This window comes from Fopius arisanus, unplaced genomic scaffold (genome assembly GCF_000806365.1).
Source record: "Fopius arisanus strain USDA-PBARC FA_bdor unplaced genomic scaffold, ASM80636v1 scaffold00020, whole genome shotgun sequence".
Taxonomy (NCBI): Eukaryota; Metazoa; Arthropoda; class Insecta; order Hymenoptera; family Braconidae; genus Fopius; species Fopius arisanus.
Window position 1 is genome coordinate 1,187,677 of NW_011887759.1, and position 15,605 is coordinate 1,203,281.

The 15,605-nt window shown below is 37.5% G+C and overlaps 2 protein-coding genes across 2 annotated transcripts; one reads left to right on the forward strand and one right to left on the reverse strand.

Annotated features, from left to right (window-relative positions):
- The first annotated feature begins 869 nt into the window (after positions 1-869).
- Surf6 (Surfeit locus protein 6) lies at positions 870-2,351 on the forward strand. The gene is made up of 4 exons (XM_011301178.1): positions 870-1,147; positions 1,214-1,261; positions 1,323-1,825; positions 1,990-2,351. The coding sequence occupies exons 1-4, from the start codon at positions 1,033-1,035 to the stop codon at positions 2,209-2,211; spliced, it is 888 nt and encodes a 295-aa protein (XP_011299480.1). The 5' UTR covers positions 870-1,032; the 3' UTR covers positions 2,212-2,351.
- Positions 2,352-6,947: 4,596 nt separating this feature from the next.
- On the reverse strand, positions 6,948-9,707 carry brk (brinker). Its single transcript, XM_011301229.1, has one exon. It carries the CDS (start codon positions 9,705-9,707, stop codon positions 6,948-6,950), a length of 2,760 nt encoding a protein of 919 aa, XP_011299531.1.
- Between the last annotated feature and the right edge of the window lie 5,898 nt (positions 9,708-15,605).

The window sequence follows — 15,605 nt, forward strand, 5'->3', positions numbered from 1 at the left end:
CTTTCAGTGAAACTTTCAGTGAATAACTCCTCGATTGTTATGTTCCCCTGATACTTTTTCAAAAATTTCGAATTTTTCACTTTCAGTGAAAATTTCAGTGAATAGCTCCTCGATGTTCATGTTACCCTGATACTTTTGCAAAAATTTCGAATTTTTCAATTGCAGTGAATACCTATCGAACGAAAAAATTGGAATTATTTAAAAAAAAAAAATGAATGACGGCGGGATCGAACCCGGGCCGTCGGCGTGCTAGCCGAGCACGTTACCACTTGGATAACGCATTATTACAATAAAAAAATTTAATTAGGAGTATATATTTTGCAAAAGTATCGTTTTAAAAAATTGTTAATTTGTCAATTTCACAAGATATCTTTCCGCTTTTCAAAAATTCAGTGTTTAAACGATATTTAGATTGATTAACCAATTAAAAAAAGATAAAATTGAAATTATTTAAAAAAAAAAAATGATTGACGGCGGGATCGAACCCTGGCCGTCGGCGTGGTAGGCAAGCACGTTACCATTAAGACAACGCGCTCATTCTGGAATTATAATTTCATTAGTGGTATATCTTCAATACATTAAATAATTTTTTTCATTGAAAATCCATAAGATGTGGTTTCCCCCTTCCGTACGTGCTACAGTCGGCTAAATTTCAGTTAAACAAATGAAAACCACCCCGTCGACTTGATGGACACCCCAGCATTGCAATAAAAACTTGTTTAATAAAAAAAAAACACCCTAGCATTGCGTGTTGCGCCCTCCCTCTCTTGGGGTGCAGTACTACGATGCCGCTGGGGTCACTCAAACCCCCAGAACTGAGCCTCTACTTTAGTCAATCCTCTTTGAGGTGAACAGTAAAATTTTTTATGTAGCATACTAATGTGTTTGACGCATCGAACGCCACTTATATTTCGTCTAAAAAATTTGGTGGCTACATGTGCAGACGCCTTAATAATTATTTTGGATTGTAGAAGTGAAACAAACCTGGCTGTAAAAACACGTGAGAAGCCTAGTGAATAAAATATTTAAAAAATGCAATTGAAAATGACAGAATTCCACCCCAGCTTAGTAAAACAAATGCTACAGGAAGAGAATCAATTCCTTAGCGAGATGTTTTCCAGAATGCCACTTCCAGCTGGTGAATTGGGTATGTAGCCAGTAACCTCAATACTTGAACTCGCATAAATAATTCCTATCTATATATTCTTTACAGAAGAACAAGAAGAAGAAGAAGGAGAAGACAATCAAAAGTACAAGAAAGGTAACTAGCATTTTTTCAACTTCCAATATTTCTAGCTCATTCCCTGAATTTTTAATTATAGATAAATCAATCTATGCAAATGGCAATGGAAAACGTGCTGTAACAGCCGAAGAACTACACAAAAAATTCAACGAATTGAAAGGTGTGAAGAAACTTAGTTACAAACAGAAACAACTAAAAAAAGGTCTTAAAACGCGGATGAAGAAAAAAATGAAGCGTGAGGAGCGAATAATGCAAAAAAGGATCGTAAAGGCAGAAAGGAATGCGGCTGGAGTAACACCACATGACGTAGAAAAGGTTGAAATTGCTCCAAAGGTCCCTCGTGTCAAACCAGTTTTTAATAGTGAAGGTCACATGGTATTTAGTAAATTCGATTTCTCAGATATTGGTAATAAGAAAAAAACCCAAAAAACTGAGGGAGATCCAAAGAAGATCTTGCAACAATTGAAAGAAAAGAAAGAGAAATTGAAGGAACTAGTAACCGCTGGAGAAAAGGAAAAAGCACTTGCGATACAGGAGAGAGATGCGTGGAAATCTGCTCTTGCTAAGGCTGGAGGAGAAAAGGTAATATTTGAATATCATTTCGTTATAATTTATAGCCAGGAAGAAAATAGGGTTAAACATTGTTGTAGAAATGTTGGACTCGCCCTCAAAATATATTATAATTAGCCAGAAACTTTTTCTATCCATATGTATCTTTATTACTTTCAATTCTTTTGTAAATTCAGGTGAAAGATGATCCAGAATTGCTGAAACGAACGGTAAAACGTGACGAACAACAAAAAAAACGGAGCACCAAGAAATGGGAGGCCAGGATATCAGGAGTCGAGAAGGCGCAACAGGAAAAACAATCTAAACGAACAGAGAACATAATGAAGCATAAAAAAGAGAGAAAGATAAATAAAATGAAGAAATCTTCTAAGAAAGGTCGTATAATTCCAGGGTTTTAAAGTTGGAAACAATTTAATTGCAATTCTATAGAGTCAATGAAGAATAAAACCTGTTGGTAACATCCAGTAATATTATAAGAAAGAAGATATGTGGAATGATCATATTTTGAAATACTATTAAATATTACTATTAAAAGATACATTTTTGTTCATTCATGTCTATTTTTATTTTGCTGAATTATTAACTTCTGGTAATTTTGCATCATAACTTATACGAATTCAGGAAAAATTACAGCTATCATGGAGTTGAAGTCAAAATTCCCGAAAGAACTTTGTTTTCGACACTGAAATTGTATCAGAAATTCAATAGAAAGAATCAGTCAAAAAATTCACAAAATGTATGAGTCTATAATGAATAAGTCAGTAATTACCTTCATAATCTTCATCAAAGTAGCGTAGAGATCCCTCCACGGTCCATCGAGTGAAAATTAAAGTGAGGCGTTGGTCCACGATTAATTTTATTGCAAAGGAAAAACAACTGAGTGTATGACAAACCGATTCTGGTTATAGAACTGACTTATATTTTCTGATCCTTACCAAGCTTCAGCAATATATAGAGTAGAGAAAACAAATAAACCCACGTTTTTCTCAAATTGAGTATCATTCAGACGAAATGCATTAATATACCTAGTCCATAGGTGGCCCAATCGGATGATGATACTTACATTACTTTGATTTTGCATCAATGTTTGCAAAACGTTCTTTAAAGAGATTTAAAGGAATTGTAAATAATAATTGAATGACAAATTCAGTTTCCGTTAAAAATAATCTCTTATATATTTTTTTCCTGTTTCAAAATTATATCTCTATAATACAATATTCTTTGTAATACAATTTCCTTATGTCTTATGAGCAGAGAAACTTGTATTTAAAGTTGTACATACATGCGAATAGAATTTCTTTCCCTATAAACTTTCCCTCTTGATGAATCACATTATTGGATACGTTTGATTCATGCAAATGACAACTTTTAGGTCTTTAAAATTTTCATCATTAACGAATACTTGTTTCTAGTAATATTTACTGATGGCCATTTTAGGGACCTTCCGCAGTAGAAGCTAAAACGTCCACCATCCTTATGACGCTTGATTATCACAATTTGAGCAGTTTTGGAAAGAGGAATATCTGATGACCTATAAAACTTTGATAAACAGTTTTTACATTATCCTCTTGTATACAGTTTCAAAGGCACCAATATTCAGGGATTAAAATTAATTATTCATAACAAAATTATTTGTTTTTTTAAATTGACAATTCAGTCAAAAATAAATTTACTAAACATGTTGTTCTAAGTCTTATATATCTGTTATTAAGATGTCGATATGCTTTCATTTATTATTCCACATGTCAACTAATTTCTTCAATTTTCTTGTCTTTACTTCTGTATAAATAAGGTGAATCGCTCCGTGCTCAAATGAGTAAGAGTCATCGAACACTAGTAATCGAACAAATTACATTTGATGGTTTAACAATTGTAAAAGCTTCATAGAGCTTTATCAATATGATACATATTACGTGATACTTTGAGAAGACGATAGTTTTGAAGCCACTGAATTATCATCTTGTCAATAAAAAATGTGTTAATTGGTTCCATCACTAGACAGGTTCGAATACCGGAAGCGCCATCCACTTGTAGATAATTCATAAGGGCGGCTGTATCTTTTATATACATCTCTGAAAAATCTATATTGCTTATAGCCACTATGTTCTGTCGCGGCAATACTTGTTAAACTTATGAATCGTGGATATGGAACAATATGACAGTTACTCTAACATTATATTTTTTCCGTCATAACCGCCGCTTTTTGTTATCTTGTATTCGTTTTTTTATTAAATTGATACAATGGAAAAAACCCACTTGGTTTTTTGTTGTCTTATGGCATTATGTAATTCATTATGGCTTGAATAATTACTCACGTTATCAGTGAAGTATTGTCCTCACATTTCATAATGTGACAAAATTGATTGACTTTTTCATCCTCTCATTTTTGTATGTGTATAAAAAAGTGAAGATAAAATGACAAATGTCCCTTTCCCTTTCAGCTATCAAGTATAACGTCTTTTGGCTTCGAGAGATATTCGAGAGATTAACTTATTTGCTTTATTTTTTTTCTATTTCTTCTCTTTGCTCCATTGGAATATTCCAAAGTCATCAATTATGAAACAATTATTTGTACTACTCTTAATTTTTTTCGTTTCCGAATTGGTAGTCATCAAACTCATAAATTACCACAAAAAAACTATTTCAATTTTCTTTATACCACAGAATCGAAACATTTATCTCATTCTCGAGTGGTGAGTCGGAAATATAAAGAAAACTGAATGCGTCCATTGAAGTACTTAGCAAATTACAATATTAGGAGAAATAATACGCGAAATTCCAGGAGATAAGTAGTTTTCACCCGATGAACAATTTTTCCCCTTGTAAAATGACATCATACACTGCGTGGCGTTGCTAAGACTCGCTAAATATTTCCGAACAAGCCTTCAAATTTGTTCAAAATGATAATCCAAAGAGTTGTATATGATTCTCAACTACTGTTAAATTACGTGCACGCCAAGGAAAAAAATGTTCCCCGTTGAAAACAGTTAATTTTGTTAATGTTATCAAAAACTATAAATAATATAAAAAAAGCTGCAGAAATTTAGTATGAGAAATCTCAATATTCAAATTTAACAAATTGAAAAACGTTGAGTCCGGTTGAAATTTTTTTTACATAAATCATATGTAAATTATCTGTCAGCTCGTGGAAAAATTTATCACAAATCCTGGTATATATTAACTGCAGTAAAGTAATTATCACCTCGTATATGTTATTTTAAAAATTCATTAGGCTCGAAGGCGAGTGTATTGTCTCTACACCAAAGGCACATAGATTTTTTTCAAGCTTCAGTAACTATTTCACCCCTATATTGTTGTGTGCTTGCTTGTCCTATGATTTCATTTGAAACATCACAAGTATGAATTTCGTTATTCAAAGAACATTTATCAAATTTTACTACAAATAAACGTCCAACGATAGAGGCACATGAATGAGTAATATTTGCTTTCTTTTCAATTATTCGAAACGAGTGAACCAACTATTTACACATTCATCACTTTCTACGTACGGAAATATTTCTTTCTATATATTTCTTCTATTTGTATATTTACACTCCAGTATGTAGATTATTTATTTGGAAATTAGGTGAGAGAAAAGCTCATGATAAATAAAAGAAATATTCACCATAATCGGTTTCCGTATTATTTTAACAGTTTATGCCTTCAAATTACCCTCATGTTGGAGGGAAAAATACTTTCAATGTCGTAAAAATACAAATATGAACAAGTTACATTCTGTCTTCATCATTGGAAGCAAATTTCTTTGAGCAATTAAAATTTTTTATTATTCTTCCGAACGAATGGGAGTCAAGAATGATTCTACGCAATTTGTAACAATCCGCTCAATGTCCATTCGTAATAATCATTCTTCAGTGTGAGCTACGATTGTGATGAAATTATATCAAGGTATTTTCTTATTATTTTCAGATGAAACTCAATTAGTCAATGCTCTTTATTCGCGACTTGACATTCAAATGTCATTAATAATTCATTCGTTCAAACTAAGTTCGTTTGAAAACGACGAAAGACGGACTAGTTGACGACAAAATAGATAATGAAGACACCGGCGATATCGCGAGCCTGCCAACTACTGCTTTTATTAATGCCGATTGAACTCATATTCCACTAGTCTCCCTTCTATCATTTCATGGGAGCGGCAAAATTAATGAGTAAATCTTCTTACGAAAAAAACCATTGCGGTGTAAAGCAAAATAAAACTGCCGCCTAATAATCATTATATTCCAAGGCATGACGCCAGGTATTAAGACAAGTTCCGCTTACGGAAGACCTTGAGGAATTTTATTTTATATCTGAGTATTAACCAATTGAACATTGAAATCCAGAAGATTCCCTTCAATTTCTCCACGTCAAAACTAGAAATTCTCGAAAAAAAGGTGAGGAGAATCTGAAAGTCTTTCTGGTTATCTAATCGCGGCGTTAAAAATATTGGTAGAATTTTCCACCAAGTGGACAATCTATTTTTACTGCTTCATTGGAGTAAGTTCACTGGCAGTTTTTTTTAAGTATTATGAATGACTTCAGAATTTTAGTATTAGTACAAGTGTAGTTATGAGACAGAGGAAAAAAATCTAACGCAGATCATGAGAGAATGATTTTTGGACTTTAAATTTTTCAGTTCACTAATTTATTTGGGAAATAATACCGAATTTTACTGAATGTCGCAAGATAACTAAATTATTGCATGAAGGAAAACGCAACAATTGATATAAAAACTGTATTTTCTAAGAAATAACACGTGGTTATTTTCTTATCGTTCTTACGTATTTATAAGTATGAGTAAATTTATACACGGTATGAATTTTCCGTGCAATAAAATCGTTCTGTGCATGATTTTTTCCTCAACCTTTTAAAGGAACTAGGTATCCATTTGTAAATTTCTCATAACTACACTCCACCCATAATAAAAATTCTTCAAAACTTAAGAATTGTGGTAGAAAAATGAATTGATCGACAAACATGAAGAAAATAATTGTTCCACTTGAGGAAAATTGCCTCATATTACTGATTATCAGATGATGAATTTAAGAGTAAAGAAATTGGAGGGAGTCAATTGGCATTGGTTGATTAGAACTCATCAAGCTGGAGATGATGGAAAGAAGACAGGCTAGCAAATTTAAATATAGTGTGGAGTGGCGGGATACCTTGCAAAAGCGCTGTGAATATGTTGAGAAAAGTCAGGAACATGTGAAGGGGCCCGCCAAGAAACAGGTACACGCATACTGAGCTCGACTGCGTAGTCATCTGGCTTCTCGTTGAAGTTGCAAATACCATTGCAATTATTGTTGTTGACAATAGCATTGTCATGGCCGGTGATAGTCGCCAGTTGACGAGGTTGATAATAATTATGTGCCTCATCAGTTGGTTTACTAACTGGATTATCGAGGTATGGTTTAAATAGAATAGCATCGTTCTTCGATGACTGTGCATTAACAGAAGGTGCTGGGGGTGTACGGACAGTACTTGTAACACGGTCAGTCTGTAGGGGGGATGGTGTGTTGAAGTGTTTCTCCTTTACTAGACAGAGTGGCGCCTCTTGAAGCGGTGGCTCGTGGCACGTGTCTTTTTTGCATTCAATATCCGCTGGATCGAGACAGATACGTTTTGGGGATGGAGTATCATAGCAGAGACTGAAAGTACAGACTGTGCGTTTTGATGGTGATGAATTAATTTCCAATCTATCTGGAGTAATAGTGTCAATCGGCTCTTTTGGAGAGTAGCAATAGAACTTTCCTTGAGACTCTGGATAGCAGAACCGCTTTAATTCGGACTCACATGATGTTAATGAAGATGTGTAATTTTCTGTACAACATGAAAATACGTAAGAATTCGGTGGACTGTCGGGATCCACCGAAATCAATGGATAATATCTCAATCTCTGGAAGGATGAGTCACAGCAGTAGACGGACGATGAAGGCTCTGAGATTATCGCATCATCATCGCGGCCAGTAGAGCAAGTTCTGAGGTCAACAGCAACAGAAGATTCCGGAAGTTCCTGGAGTGGTCCTAAACGTTGGCGGAGATCGCCACCGCGTAGTGCTATTTCACCCCTCAATTCTGTCTCTTGACTCAACCATTTTTGCACCTGCCTTCGATTTATACCGAATTTTCTAGCTGTAGCCCGTTGATTCCTAGCCAGAATGACATCTCTGTGGAAAGCATCCAACACTTCAAGTTTGAATCGAAGAGAGAATGATCGCCGACGAGATGAATCTCCACTGGGATTCTGATGACTTGGCGAATAATCCATTGGATCTACCTCACCATCTGAACAACTGCTAGTAGATCTGCTGCAAATGCTGGCTGCATCTTTAGGACTCATTGGATCGGAATAAGTTGACTCTCTCGCAGGACTTAATGTATCTGCACAGAGTCCATTACTGCTTCGTGAAAACCGCATCACTGGAGTATTGTACTTCGCCCCAACAGCTACATTGTACATGGATCTATCTGTATCTTCGGTGATTACCCGATTCTCCTCCGGATCCCCTACAATCTCTTTCGTTAGCACACACATGGACGACAACTCATTTTTCATTATTATCGTTTCGTCCTCTTCTTTTTTAATATACATTAACTTAGTATGGTGGTCTTTTTTATTGGAGTCAACAGGTTCATGGATTTGTGGCCCTGAGCTAGTAGTATGTCCTGAAGTTTTCAAGTGAATGTCTCCGACTTGAACGGCCTGCGTAGCGATTCTACGAACTGGCATGTATATGTGTTGGTTAACTGGATATGGAGGGTTTATGGTAGTAGGGGAAGTTGGTGGGCCGTCGGGCGACACTGGTGTCGCCAGAGAGTCTGGGCTAGCACGTTCCATCTTTATCGCTGGCGCAAGGGATTCATTTCCGGGCGAGTCCACATCTCTCCGATGAGAGTGAGACGATGACGATGAGCTCGATAGAATAGCTTGTGGTGATGATACATGACAGCAATTCTGATACACGCTCTTTTCGACAATTCGATTATTATGTTTAACAGGGCAATTATACGTGCCACTACCTGGGCTAGCTAGATGAGTTTGCTGATTGTGTGATTGATGATACAATTGGCTATCACTTATGCCACGATAATCGCACATTGATTGCTTGTATGTGTTTGAATGATTTACATTGTATTTACGATCAACTGGCGAGTTACTCCGGTCAATGCTATAGCTGTGACTGCTACTATTGTCAAAATGACCATGAGATAGCTGGTGTATATTGGAATTTGAATATTCGGTGTAGTCGATTGACAAAGTATGTGCGGGCAAAGAGTTTGGTGAAGTATGGTGTGTGTATTGAGCAGATGTGGGCGAGGTACGATGCGATGAAGGATGAGGTGGGGGGTCTTGTCGAGTAGTCAACTCGTCGCCGTGCAGTCTGGCGAGGCTGAGGTTCAAGGCCGATGCTGATGCCACCATTGCTGGTGCTCCTGCTGCTTTATCCGATGATTTTATCACTATTGGTGTTTCCGCTGTTTTTGACATTACTCTATTAATGACATTTATACCACTGCTATCAACACCAGAGACTGATGGAAAGCCTTTACTCTCAATCATCCCACTGCTATTGCCATTTCCATTTCCACTTCCATTACCATTCTCAGCACAACTGCTCCTCAAATTTTTCTCACACTGTAACCATTTTTGTATCTGTCTCCTGTGTATACCATATTTTCGTGCTGTTGCACGCTGATTTCCACGACATTCAATGTCACTACGATACGAATCTAACACTTTCAGCTTAAACGCTGCTGCGAATATGCGTCTACTACCCATAACACCAACAGTTTTTCTCGCTTGATTACTGTGATTTCGCATCAGTGAATTGTTATTCACTTTCTTCGCTGAACTATTATTATCACTCAACACTCCGCCAACACCGTGTGTCATGACTTGACGAACGAATACGATATATACGTGGATACTGGAAAGTTTTAATAATTCCACAATGTCTATTCCATACCACGAGATAATCTCTCTCATAAAACGAGGGAATTTAACGAAATGACGAATAATAGTGATACATGTGTCTCAAGCACGGTATATTTGCAATCACGTGACGTATGAAAAAGATGTTGGATTTGTGGCAAGGATGGCCATGAGCACAACGCACGGGGATACCTTAACGCGTAACATTGCACGGAATAGCCTGGCCGCACGATACACAAAGTTCCTTTTAGGTCTGGCTAGATGCCGTAACTAATTTTCATCCCCACTTATTTCTACCAGTAGACCCGTCAGTGTTATGGGCTGCTTCCCACTGAAGCGGTCGCTCTTGGCGTTTCCCTCCCCACCACCAACAACACCTCTTGCCCCTCCACCTTTTGCCACACACTTTTTCCATTCCCCTCAAAGCCTCTCTCGCTCTCTCTCTCTCGTCACCACCAGCTACTTCCCCTTACCTTTCAACCGTTTCAACACTCACCAACAAAACCATGTTACCTACACCAGTGTGAGTAATTATTGTTGAGACCTTCTCCTCTCCCTCGCCATTCCCCTCGTTCCCTTTGCCCCTCAGCGTCCCTATTCACTTATGGCACGCAGTGCCGCCACTGAGATTTCGACATTCACCAACACATGCACACATACATTGACAATGAGTACCAGTCATTTTTCTCTGTTGCACAGCCAACATAATTACCCCCTTCCCCTCGTGATAATATCTTTTTTTTTTATTCGTTTAGGGGACTGTTCTCGATATTTTTGACATTTTGTCTTATCAGGTGCATTGAATTAAGAGTCTAGGCAAGGATTAACTCTGTTTGGATGGTTGGTCTAGTTGGCATAGTGGAGATCGAGATAGAAGTGTGTGTGGTAAAGTGGAAAAGCCGCCATTTTGTAGGCTTACGCCGTTAATGACGCGCGCGGAAAACGTCACGCTGGCGTAACGACGCTCGGTGCTCGGTGCTTGGTGTTTGGTGCTCAGTGTTGGTGCCATGTTGTCTGGGGCTGTTGATCTACTCTGGCCACTCTAGCGGTTGCCGTCGTTCATTCGAATCGTTCCAACTCCCAGCCAGCGCGGAGCCACGAAGCCACCATTTTTACCTCCACTTCATATGTGCCATAAGAGCCTTCTCTTTCTCTCTCATTCCATCGACACTTTTTTTTTTTCTCGCCGTACCTCTCACTCCCTTACTCGTCATTCTTTTCCTTCATCATTTATGATTTCTTTACGTCTCATGACTCTATTTGATTTTTTTGTTACTTGTGTTTACGGCTCCACTCTGTCTGGGCTTATCCTCGCTTTAGGTTAAATGCGATATTTAATGAGATACTGCTAGGGCCGGAATAAATGTAGAAAATTTCAACTATAGTCGTTGTAATAATGTCAGTCTTATTGTTGTCACTCGTTATTGTAAATCTTAATATTTCAGTTCTATGAATTGTATGAATAGAGGCGTGTACCTGATCACATAAAGGGTCAAGATCTCAGGGTGGGGTAGAGGTTGAAGATACTATCATGCCTTGTATGGTTGTACAAACTTGTCGTTGGCCTGTAGTTCTTCAAAGATTTGACCTCCAGTTCATGGAAAAAATTCTAATAGCAGCTGGTAATAAGACAAGCTAGAGGGACCAGAAGAATCTCTCCTTGGTTAATTTGGAATGAGGTGGGCGGAGGAATCTGGCCATGGTTCACACCATGGGCTCCCAGGACTTGGGAGAAACCTGAAAATTATGAAGTGATCTTTGAAATATTTGCTTTTGGCAATATTTGTTGAATGTATTTTTCGCCCAAGCGCCACGAAATGGGATCATGTTGTTTTTGAGATGTGAGCTGAGAGTTGATATGCAACTACTGGCAACGTTGCCAAGTATACTGGCGTAGGCGAGCATTCGAGTTGGAAGACTGGCGTTTCTCGTGGCCGTGTGCACCCCCGGCACCCCCGGCACCACCAGTACACCACCAGTACATCACCAGTACACCAGTACCATCATACCAAGTACAACACCTTCACCAATACTACCAATCACTATTTTTTTTAGAAATTTACCAAATTCATAACCTGCCAGAAATCAAAATATTTCTCCATCGATACCAACATTTTTATTTTTTACTATCATTCGATATATTATTTAAATAATACAATAAAATAATATAGAACATAGGATCCTATTTTTTGAGATATTTAAGAATATATCTCATAATTGTTTTAATTATTGATCTTATTATTATCAGTATTATTATTATTTTTCAGTGTATATAAAAATGACTAACGTTTCTACGAACCAGTAGATTAACTAGTTCAACTAGTGCAAACACATACTTTCATCGGGTTCCTGCAACATAATATTTATTCGAAGGGAAAATCAAATCGTAATCATGTCGTTATTATTATGATGTCATATCAATTTGCATTTCGATACGTGGATTTTCTTCATAAATACGTGATAATGGCAATTGAGAGATGAGATGAGTAAACAATTTTTTCCCATTTTTATAATCTTCTCAAAGGTATTATTTCATTGAGTGCTTCGAGGTAGTATTAATAGAGTTATGGATAATTTGATGACACCTAAGATTAACCTCCTAAATTGGTGGTTACCTACGACCTCGGCACCTGCTCGCCTTAAACCTTCTTTCCTTGAATATATAACAGCAGATCGGAGGCTTACCAAGACTCATCGTTGTGGAAACCTGTAGTGGAATTATCTGGGATCATACATCAACTGAGGAGGAAAGGGTGGCGCTTTCGATCACGCCATCCAAATCTTCATTTCATACATGTGTGCCTCCATGTATGTAACCCTATCCTTCCTCTCTTCCAAGAAGTGACTCGAAGGAATGGCATTCCATAAGTCTGACTCAATAGAGAGACTCGTGTTCAAGTATTACATGCGTTCTCTAGGCGATACGACTCTATGCGTCTTTATTCAATTCTATAATTATCAGTCTCATAAAATATTAACCCTTTGCTTATTTTTCTACATCAATAAGCATTATTTTGATGAACAAGTGTATAGAGACAGTAGTGCTACCTAAAGTACCCGGAAAACCATGAAATACTAAACAGTGTAATATTATAACGTACTTGTTCTTTCTTTTTCTTTCTTAATCGAATTGATAACCGATTGTCTTTAAGTTAATCGTCACTCTTTTATCTTATGACTCAGTCCCCTGCTCCTATTGATTTAATAAATTTATTTGATGATATAGAATCGAAGTGGGAACCTAGATGCAAGTGAAATTTTCGGATAAATAAGAAATGATAATGAATTGAGTGTCTGTTGCCAAAAATTCGAGAGCGTGTCGTAGCTTTGTTTTATAATCAGTTCTTCTGGAGAATTAGGGAATTAGGAGATTGATTACGTATGAATGTACGTCTTCCCGGCATAAAAATACTAAGAAGGGATTTTTTATGAATGTAAGCAATGCGTTGATTATTTAAAATAGTCGATTTGTAATATTTTATTGTAACGCGTGGTGATTTTCGAATATATTAGAGAGTCACGTAGGTTGATTCCATGGCAAGTATTCGTCGCCACACTGGCTGGCATGCTGAAATTTGTCCTTGGATCGGAGTTAGGCGCGCTCACAAATAGAAATTAGTGGACAGCGACGTATACTAGTGCACAAGTGAGAAAAAGATACGGATACCATTTGAAAATGTGCAGTGTGGCAACGCAGCAAAATACATAGAGAGCTACAAGTTCCCCTCCTTTGTCTGACGGCCGGTTTCGCCAGACAGGGTGTCGCCAGTTCGGACGGCTCGGACGGCTCAACGGTTTAAATCGTGGGAGCAGTCAGGGAAGGCAACGGAGGGCCGGAGAGGGAAGGGGGGGGGGGAGGGGGCACCCTGTAAGTGGTGGATGGTACATAAGTTGTAACAGGGGACAGATATATAAGAGGGGGAGGAGAGGACGAGAGTGGTGTGTCCTTTCCAGGCAAACGCCAAAGCTTTACAACTGTGAAATGAAAAGGCGAGAAAAGGTAGAAAAACTTGAGGAGACGAGGAAGTCAGAGCCTGAGAGGTACCAGTTACAATGAATGACTCACGCTGAAGATCGGGTTTACTGGTTAGACATATACTGTAATAATCGATTGGCTGTATTGGCATTACAAGATGAAGAAGGCCATTCATATCACATGTGGCAGACATGTGATGGCGAAGAGTAATAGGAATCGGTCGAAGACCTACATTCACGTGGGTAGCCTGAATTTTTGGATAAGTTGGAGAATGTGGCCCGTGGGGGGACGATCACCACCTACGGGATGGCCCTTTGCTTGTTCACTCCTATACCACTTTATACTTCTTTTCTTGCACCCTGGCTGGCTCTGATCCGGTTTAACATCGTTATGGACTTTTTCTTTTCTCTCTTTTTAATGCTCCCCTAGTTGCTCACCTCCCTCTCTTTTCATTTTGCTTGGCGCCCCAAATGGTCGTGTAACCAGAGACGCGCCTCTCTGGCCTGGTGCACACCAGACTCCACGGCGCCCAAATCATGGACGTACGTAGGCGCGGGTTTCACCCTCTATGTTGTCGTGTATTCAGTTCTTTTTTTTTTTTTCTATGCATTTTTTCCTTCTGGCTTTGAAACCTTCTTTTTTTAGTCAAGTGATTCTCTGCAAATTTGGTGCACATCTGTTGCGGAGTTGTAAACTAGGATAAGTTGGTTTTTTAGAACAGGTTTTGATAAATATCTTGGAATTGAAGGAAGATAGTGGAATTTTACAGTAACATTTTTTGTTGTTCTCAGATTGTATGTGCAAAAATATTGATATCTTCAGTTCTGAGATTATAGCTAAAAACTGGGCTAGCAAAGATACTCTTATCCTAGTTTACCACTTTGTTGCAGATATAATATTTTTATTTTTTAATTTTCCAAATGAATGGCGGGAGTTCAGGGTTTATCAGTGATGGAATTCTCACTTCATGATGGCCAAAATTAATTTCATCTTGAAGAGAATGATTCGTGGCGTTCTAAACACCATATGATTTTTCATTTATTCACTTATTTTACTCTTTTGGGTGAAATTCTATTTTTATCGTGGATTTTACCTGATAGATCATGGGCATTCGATCAATCACTAGTATTCATTCTCGTTTTCCTCGATCTCTTTAAGCATTTTTCTTATTCCTCAGTGTCTGTGGTCTATGTCTGTCAAACTTGGACCCTTTCAATTTCAGTGATCGAATCCATAAAAATCACGATTTTCGGTTGCACTAAATTCGATTGAAGCCCATGTGGATGTCATGAATTATCTGTGGGAGTATCACAAGAGTGATACCAACTTTCAGAGTTAGGCTGTTTGACTCCAAGCATGCACGCCAATACAGCCTACTCATGTAGCTAGTATTTTTTTATGCAGTATTATAACTCATGTTGTTTTCTCTTCCATGAGGAGAAAGATGTAGGTTCGTTCATCTACAGATGTGCTCCCGATGAGGTTGATGGAAATTCATGTCCTATTGTGCCATTTTGATCTAATGTGACTCCGACGTGTTTTTTTTTTCAAGTCCCCGACGTCTTTAAATAAGGAGAGAAAATATATTAACTGAAGAATTTTTAATTATCAACGATTCATTAACGCTCACGACCTTCTATTTTACGATGACCACCTTCAAATTTTTATAAATTATAAAATAGTTTCTATTGCTGTGTAGGGCCTACTTAGTCTGAGAACCTACTACTAAGAACTGAGTCATTGACAGTATTAATAATTAGTAATAATAATTGTGTAAAGAGGCGTATAGAATGTCGTTTATCTTCGCTTTTCAATAATAAATTCCTTTATCTCGATTTATATAATTTGATAAAAAGGGTGTCCACTGGAATGACATATCTTGC